The 8,450-nt window shown below is 52.4% G+C and overlaps 1 protein-coding gene and 1 non-coding gene across 5 annotated transcripts in view; both read left to right on the top strand.

The window, feature by feature from the left end:
* Positions 1-6,174, top strand: part of ZNF710 (zinc finger protein 710) — an 11,566-nt gene extending 5,392 nt beyond the window's left edge. Inside the window, exons 2-5 of one of the 4 annotated variants that reach the window (XM_023512647.1) lie at positions 522-713; positions 1,127-1,301; positions 3,332-3,398; positions 5,888-5,950. In XM_023512647.1, the coding sequence (XP_023368415.1) occupies positions 522-713; positions 1,127-1,301; positions 3,332-3,351 (387 nt within the window). In that variant the 3' untranslated portion in view covers positions 3,352-3,398; positions 5,888-5,950. Of the gene's footprint in view, positions 1-521; positions 714-1,126; positions 1,544-3,331; positions 3,399-5,887 lie in introns of those variants that run through there. The other 3 variants (XM_023512648.1, XM_003788621.3, XM_012804501.2) reach the window with 3 other exon arrangements.
* Positions 3,144-3,206, top strand: LOC111724980. The gene has a single exon (XR_002773176.1). It is a non-coding gene; the product is annotated as a U7 small nuclear RNA (small nuclear RNA).
* Positions 6,175-8,450: the final 2,276 nt, after the last annotated feature.

Raw genomic sequence — 8,450 nt, 5'->3', positions numbered from 1 at the left:
CCGAGCATTCTCAAAGGGTTTTATGAACCAGAAAGCACCCAGGAGATAGCACTGAGTGAGGATCAACATAACACACTTGTCCTCAATCTAATGAGACAGCCCACAGACACCAAAGACTACATCTCCTTGACCACAGGCCCTGGTGACTGGGCATGGTGCCGGCTTATAGTAGTGCTGGGTAAATGTTTGCTGAATGAATGGATTAGCACACATTGGCCTCGGGGTGCTGAAGCAGACCTAGGTACACGCCTACCCTGGAGTGGAAGACAGCAGGTGTGTGGTAGCAACAGTGAGGCATGGCCTCTTTCTGCCTATTCCTGGGAGACTTTCTTGGAGTGAGGGCTCTGCCTGACATTCTTCCAGTGATTTTAAACAAGTGGTCCCTGTTCATAATGTCCCCAGAAAGGGACATTTCCCAGAAGCTATGCCTATGTGAGGCAACCCCACCCCACCCCCACCAAGGCACACCTTGGGGGCTATGTCTCCTATGTGGCCCTGATCATCACCCCCTCTACACACAGGGCGTGAAGGAGTTCAAGTGTGAGGTGTGTGGACGGGAGTTCACCCTGCAGGCCAACATGAAGCGGCATATGCTGATCCACACCAGTGTCCGGCCCTACCAGTGTCACATCTGCTTCAAGACCTTCGTGCAGAAGCAGACCCTCAAGACCCACATGATCGTGCACTCACCCGTGAAGCCATTCAAGTGCAAGGTACCTGGCTGGCAGCCCCAGGCTGGGCCTCTGCACGGGCAGCCTGGCTGGTGCAGGCGAGAGGAGCCCTGGCTGGGGAAACTTAGCCTGGCTTTGGGGTTCTGGGTAGGCAGGTGGAGGTTCAGGTCCTAAAAGCTGTGGACGTGTTTCTTGAAAACTGGGAGGGGGTGAAGGTCATGGAGCAGCCATAGAAAAAGGGCAGGGCCTGGGCTTCAGAGTAGTGGGAGTCCTGGGGCTAAGCCTCTGGTCAGTCCAGCTCAGAGAGGGGAGCAGTGGCCAGTAGGGTGGCTTGTTTCTCTGCTTCTTAAGAAGGACAAGGGGAGTACTGTCCATAGTGAGAACATGGAGGTGGGAGTAGCGGGGAGTTGGGGAAGGTGGGCCTTGCACAGGCTGACCACAGCCACTGTGTTCAGGTGTGCGGGAAGTCCTTCAACCGTATGTACAACCTGCTGGGCCACATGCACCTGCATGCAGGCAGCAAGCCCTTCAAGTGCCCCTACTGCTCCAGCAAGTTCAACCTCAAGGGCAACCTGAGCCGGCACATGAAAGTCAAGCATGGCGTCATGGACATCGGCCTGGACAGCCAAGGTGGGTGGGCCACGTGCAATGGGCAGAGAAGGACTGTTACCAACATGGCACCCTCAGGAGTTGTCTGTCTGGTTAAGGGAGTGGGGAGGCTGGCCAAGGCTGGGGATATGCTGGGGTGGGCCCAGACCTGGAGAAGAGTGGCCCTGGAAGGCCATCATGGCAATGATGATGGGCTGGTTGTGTCTTCTTCAGAGGACTTCAGTGGGCTCACATACAATAATAAAAATCGCAACTAAGATGTATGGAGTGCTGTGTGCCAGGCCTTTATTAACTCATGTGATCCTCAAAGCAAGGTTAGCTCTGTTACTATCCCCATTTTATAGGTGCAGAAACTGAAGGATGGGAAGTAGGTAACTCATGTGAGATCACAATATATAGGTGGTGACAGACCCTTTATCTTATTACCATGAGATAAGATTTAAAATAAGTGTATGGGGGAAAGTATCAAAAGGGAAAAAATGGCAGCTGGAAAGATAAGGAAGAACCCAGTGAGATCACCATTCCACATACACTGTGGGAGATCAGATGGACATGCAGAGGACAGTGCTGAGCTCCCCAGCCACCAAGGCAAAGAGTGGAATACAGTCAGTCATGTTCCTCAGAGTGCCTGCCAGAGAGACAGTAGCCCACATACTCAGGAGAGGGCCAGATGGTCCTGTCACTAAGATATCTGGGAGAAATTTCCAGACAGGATCCTGTATACCTCAGCAGTTGGCAGAGGTCTAAAACAGGGATGAGGATGTTTGCTATAGAACATCCTCAAATGTTAGCAATAGCCTTTCCTGCCAGCACTGGCCAGTATTAAAAGCACTTATGTCAGGCCACTGTGGGAAGGGGAGGGAGCCTATAGCACTTCAGGAAGGCTCTTTCTCCAGTTGGGAGCTATTTTTCGTTTTTTTCTTTTTTTTTTTTTTTCTTTTTTTTTTTTTTGAGACACTCTCACTCTGTCTCCCAGGCTAAAGTGCCATGGCACCATAGCTCACAACCACCTCAAACTCCTGGGCTCAAGCACTCTTCCTGCCTCAACCTCCCAAGTAGCTGGGACTATAGGTGCCCACCACAGCACCTGACTAATAATGTGGAGCTATTTCTGGTGCTCCTGAGACATGCTAGCTGAGACCGAGCCTTGGTAGTACCCAGGTGAGCTGACTAGCCAGGTGCTGGGACATGGCCACCATAGCCCTTTGGCTTTGGGTAGCTGACCACATGGCCTGGTTCTCTGGCACAGTTGTCTCAGTTGTTTTTTTGTCTTTGGTAGAGGGGGACCCTGTTGGCTGCCCTGAGACTCAAAATGTGGTAGGACAGCATCATGGGCATCACCCATGGGGTCTTGCTAAAAAAGCAGCCTCTCAGCCCCATCCCAGACCTGCTGAGTCAGAATCTTCATTTCAAAAAGATCCTGAGGTCATTTGTTGCTCTTTAAAGTTTGAGAAGCATTGAACTAGAGTAGCCCTCAGAACCTCTTAAAGGGCTTATGGGCCTTACTGGGCCCCACCCCCACAGTTTTTGATCCCATAGGCCTGTGGTGGGCTCTGAGAATTTGCATTCTCAATAAGTTCCCAGGACCTCACTTGGACTGCCTTAGATGCCCATTCCAGAGGACTGGCTGCACCTTGGCAGTCACCTGAGGAATTTGTGAAATGCTAATGCCTGAGTCTGGACTCCAGAGATTTGAAGGTGATCTGGGATCAGGATTTTTTTTTGTATGTACCTTGGGCGATTCCAAGTGCAGTAGACTTTGAGGACTGCTGCTCCCAAGGACCTGCCACATAGCTTAGCCACCAGAAGGGACCAGAAAAGACCTTACCATTTTGGAAATAACCAGGGCCATCAAGAGACTGTCAGTGTTAACAGCTTTCTTAGAATTTGTCTAGCAGGTTTTCCAGTTCTTACCAGAAAATCCCCTTGAGGGAAAAAGAAAAGACTGTCTTTGTACACCTCATTTCCAGGGATCATTAAGGCACAAGCTTTTTCCATATGTGGTCAGTAACTAGGCATGCTTAGACTTGCTTTCTTCCTGCCTGTACCAGGTGACAGAGCGAAGCAGTGATTGGCACTGGGATGGCTGGGGCTCCTCTCGAACACGGTAGGACCTCTGTAAGTGACCACCCCAGGGACTGTAACAAACTGTCAGCATAGGGAGGTGGTCAACATAGCGAACTAGACGTGTTGTACTGATCGTACATGTGGTGTATGTCCAGTCCATAAAAATTAGGTCAACTTGGCTGGGTACAGTGGCTAACACCTGTAATCTCAGGACTCTGGGAGGCTGAGCCCAGTAGATCCCTTGAGCTGAGGAGTTCAAGACACCCTGAGCAAGAGCAAGAGCCCATCTCTACTAAAAACATAGAAAAACTAGTCGGGCATTGTGGCAGATGCCTGTAGTCTCAGCTACTCAGGAGGCTGAGGCAGGAGGCTCACTTGAACCCAAGAGTTTGAAGTTACTGGGAGCTATGACACCATGACACTTTGTCCTAGAGATAGAATGAGACTCTGTCTCAAAAAAATAAAAAAGAGAAAACTAGTTTAACTGAAGGAGGTGGTCAGTGCAGGAGGCAGTCAGTGCAGGGAGGTGGCCAGTGTAAGGAGGCAGTTGGTGTAGTGCGGGGAGGTGGTCAATGGACAGGAAGTTGATGTAGGAGGTGGTCAGTGGAGGAGCTATCAGTGCAAGGAGGCAGCCAGTGTGGGAGGCAGTCAGTGGAGGAGCTGGTCAGTGCAGAGAGGTGGTCGGTGTGGGAGGCAGTCAGCCCTACTGGGTTTGGTCTGAGAGAACCCAAGATAGGACCTTGTGCAGGAGGACAGTTTACATTTCAGATGGCAACACTAGTAAACCACGCAGCTCTCACTGGGAAGGTGAGCCAATGACTTATGTAAAATACTCATTGGGGCCAACCAAACAAGGCCATAGACTGGTGAAAGTTTCCTCAGGGTGCTTTATTTCACTTACTTTTATACCTAGCTGTATAACATGAGGCTGTGCCATTAGGATTTAAGAAAGAAACAGCACAGTATGTTAAGATTTGGCCCAGTATGTTGGACGCTATGGGCACAGGTGGCAGAGGCCCATCCAGACTGGCTTAAACAGTGAAGGAGCAGAGTGAGAAATGCCTTCACCAATGACATCTGGGTGAGGCTTCCTCTGTCTACAGCAGTAGCTGTGATTTTTCCTCATGGTCACAAAATAGCTGCCAAGGTTGTCAGGGCAATGTGCGCCCTACTTACATTCAGTAGCCAAGAGCCTGTCCCCTTCGTGCTTTAACCCATTGAGAACACCCTGAGCACTTACTAGTCGGCCCTTCCTCGTGATTCACTGGCCAGAGTTGTGTCACCTTCCTATTACTGAACCACTAATTGGCAAAGGATGGGACAAACTTTAGAGCAGTTGTTCTCAACTAGGGGTAAGTTTGCCTCGCAGGTAACATTTGCTCATGACTGAGACATATTTGGTTGTCACAGCTGGGACAATATGCTGACATGGTGTGGGTAGACAGGGGTGCTGTTAACTACATCTATTCCGTGGACACAGAAATGGGACAGAGTGCACCTTGGGGGTCAGCCATAGTATCTGCCCGCCAGCCTCCCAGGGCCCCCAGAGCTTTGTAATAAGGTTTCATTTTGATAAAAGTACCAGAGGCCTTCTGAGAGTTTTTGCCTCATGTGTCCTCATGGACCTACCTTAGGTATATGTTGTCTTTGGAGAGCCAGGCCTAAGGGCATTGCTGGCGAGAGGGTACTGCCAAGGAATGCTGGCCAGACATCTGAGGAGGAAAAGCTCCAGCCAACACCATGAGTCTGGGCAGTACAGCAGTTCAGCACAGCAGCACTCACTGGGTGACATTCGGCAGGCTGATCAGCCTCTCTGAACCTCAGCCTTTCTGCCTGCTGGAGGGCTATGAGGTCAGATGGGATGTCTGGGAAGTGAGTGCCCAGCATGCAGCAGGCACCAACTCAAGTGTGTGCAGAGGCATGTTGTAGTATGTCAGGCTTCCATGTGGCCAGGGGACTGTGAGAAGCACTGCAGAGTATGAGCAGGGTACAGAGACTTAATGGTAGTAGAAGCGTGACCCCAAGAAGACTTCAAAAGGCCAGGTGTGGTGGCTCACGCCTATAATCCTAGCACTTTGAGAGGCTGAGGAGGATCACCTGAGCTAGAGCAAGACTCTGCCTCTAAAAATATCTGGGCATTGTGGCAGGTGCCTGTAGTCCCAGCTACTAGGGAGGCTGAGGCAAGAGGATCTCTTGAGCCCAAGAGTTTGAGATTGCTTACTTACCCCAACCCCAGGGTAACTGAGTGAGACTGTCTCAATAAATAAAAAAAAATTTCAAGGCCTGGCTGCAGGAAGGGGCCTCTTGGGCAGCACCTGACCTCACCCCCACTCCCAATGCAGCTTACAACTTAGGACCAGGCTCCACCTGAGAAGCCTAAGGCTCAGGCAGCCTGGGGAAGGCTGAGGGATAGCTAGGGGCCCTCTGGAGGGATGACTGGGAAACCTTTTCTTTAAAGAGGTCATCTGCTGCCTGTGTGTGTGTGTGGCCAGCCCCTCCCATGGGGCAGCACCCAGGCTAACTGCACCCCTCTCTTACAGACCCCATGATGGAGCTGACAGGCACTGACCCCTCTGAGCTCGACAGCCAGCAAGAGATGGAGGACTTTGAGGAAAACGCCTACACCTATGCCGGCGTGGACAGCAGTGCCGAGGCCAATGTCCTCACCGAACAGGCCATGAAAGAGATGGCCTACTACAACGTGCTATAGCACAGCTGGGCCACCCAGCAAGGGGGGTAGGGCTCCGGCTGCAGGCTACACCTCCTGCCACTGAGAAACAAGCTACTGCCCCAGCCCTAGCCCCAGCCCACCCACCCCAGCCGTTTGCACCACTAGGGACCTTTAGACCAAATGTAGACTGTGCTGCTGCCTGTGTACCAGGCCCAGGCCTAGGCATCCTAGCCAGGGAAGGGTAACACAGAGGCCTGGGCTGCTCTCCTTGGCTTGCTGCCAAATTAGGGTGGGAGCGATAGGGCCACTGGAGATAGGTTACAAAGGCACAGGTTCTCAGGCTGTCTAGGCCCAGCAGAGCCGCTCAGGGGGCTGACACTGATGAAAAGATCACTTGAACCCCACCCTGTTCTTCCTTGACTAGTTCCTGCCTCAGGATGTGTGAGCTCCCCTGCTAGTCAGCACTGCCCACCCCACTGGTGCAGGCCCCTTCCCCACCCTGTCCATTACAGCCAGGCAGGGCCTTCTGCCTTCTACCTCCCGGTGCCCCCCAATGCTGTCCTCAGCCTGGCCTGCGTTGTGGCCCCACCTGGCTGGCTGGACGGGGAGGGAGCCCAGCCCCTAGTTAACACGTCCCAAACCCCCAGAAGGCCCCTCTTCCACAGCCCTGTCTGGAAGCAGGTGTCCCTAAAGTCAATTCCCACAAATGCCATCCAGTTCTGCACTGAGCGGTAGCACTCCATCAGAACCACGCCACAAAGCAGGGCTCTCTGCCTTGCAACAGGCACACACTGACAAAAACAGGAGGAGCCTCTGGGGTAAGGGGGCAGGGCAGGGTGAGGGCACCAGCAGAAACAAAGAGGCACTGCCCTCAGGGGAGGCCAGGGACTACCTGTGGGGGAGGGGGATGGAAATGGCTTCTTACTAATAAATGCCCATCTTGAGGATGGAGTAGCTGAGTTAGCTGGTGCTCAAGAAAGAGCAACACATTTTAAAAGAAAGATGAAGACCATAGGGGTTTTTTTTTGTTTTTTTTTTTTTAGCAAATGGGGCTATTTTGAAGGTAATTTATTATTTTTTCCTTTCCAACTGTGTCACCTATTATCTTTTTTGATGGAGATGTATTTTCTTTTTCCAAATGTAAGCTCTCGTGTGCTGTGTGCCTCCCCCTGTCTACAGCAGCTTGACTGGGCTCAGTGGAGACACTGCCCTGGCCCAGAGCCCTTGGCAGGCTGGGTAGCCCTTGACCCTTGCCTGGCCCCCCCAGAGAGACTAGCTCTGTGCCACCACTAGCTGGCTCCCTGCTGGCCTCTGTCCTCCCTCTACTCCACACCAGCTCTGGCCCCTGGCACCAAGGACAGTAGTTCCCAGGCCCAGTGGTACAGCATGTTCAGGAACGCAAGGTCCCCGACTCCCACTCATTGCCTGCTGAGACTCTGGGGGAGAAGGGCAGGCAGGCCCATCCCCAAAGGTGCAGATGAAGCCACCAGCTTCAGCCCAAAAACCAGGAGGGGGACACAGCTGAAGAAGGGGGAACCAATTTGAAACAGCGACCCCCAAGGCTGTATCCTTAGATGAAGGACCAAGCCAGGCCTCAGAGTGACTGACTGTACAAGACTGAGGGGTGGACAAGGGGGCCCACATGTGGCTCCCTAGACTCTAAGGCCCCTCGGCCTCCCAGGTGCCCACCATGACAACCCTCAGGTGGCAGTGACCATGTCACTGTACAAGACATTTTCTCCTGCTGAGCAGAAGGCATCATCCCCTGCAAACTACCTCTTCCCACAAAGTCTTTCTTCCCTGGTACCAAAAAGAACCCTGTACCTCCTCCTCTCCCCTGCCAGCATAGTGGCCTCAGTCTGGAAACTAAGGCAGAAGGTCTAGCCCCTGGGGCAGGGGCTCCCCTTCCGTCCCCCACCCTGCCGTCAGCACTGCCCTCTGCAAGGTTCCATACTTGAACGCCCCCCTGCCCGTGCCTTGGACCTGGGCAAAGCTCAGAGGAACAGCACAACTCACAGTTTGAGCTGGGGTGTCTCAGCAAGGCCCTGTCCTCCCTCACCCTCCCCAGCCTTCTCAAGAGGGGCCTGCAGCCTCTCAGTGACCTGGAAACACCTGGATGAATTCCATTCTAACTTATTTTGACGTGTGTACAAACCAACTGTTTATAAATTCCACTTGTGCAAAGCCCTACTGTGTTTTTATGTTCCTGTTTAAAAGAGAAATTTACTTGGCAATAATTATAAATAAATGAATATTCTTTAGTGAGGTGACTGAAAAAGCTTCTTTCCCCAACTTTTGGGGAATTGGCCCCACACTGCAAGAGTCGCTCTCCAGGGCACTGAGGAAGGCTGAGACCATCCTCTGCATAGGAATGGCCACCTGGGCTCAGCGCCTATAGCTCAACCAGCTGAGGCGCCAGCCACGTACACCTA

The sequence above is a fragment of the Otolemur garnettii genome, unplaced genomic scaffold (assembly GCF_000181295.1).
Source record: "Otolemur garnettii isolate 467f Iridium unplaced genomic scaffold, OtoGar3 scaffold00029, whole genome shotgun sequence".
NCBI lineage: Eukaryota > Metazoa > Chordata > Mammalia > Primates > Galagidae > Otolemur > Otolemur garnettii.
Note: the sequence above shows the minus strand (reverse complement) of the source record. Positions and strands in the feature narration are given on the sequence as shown.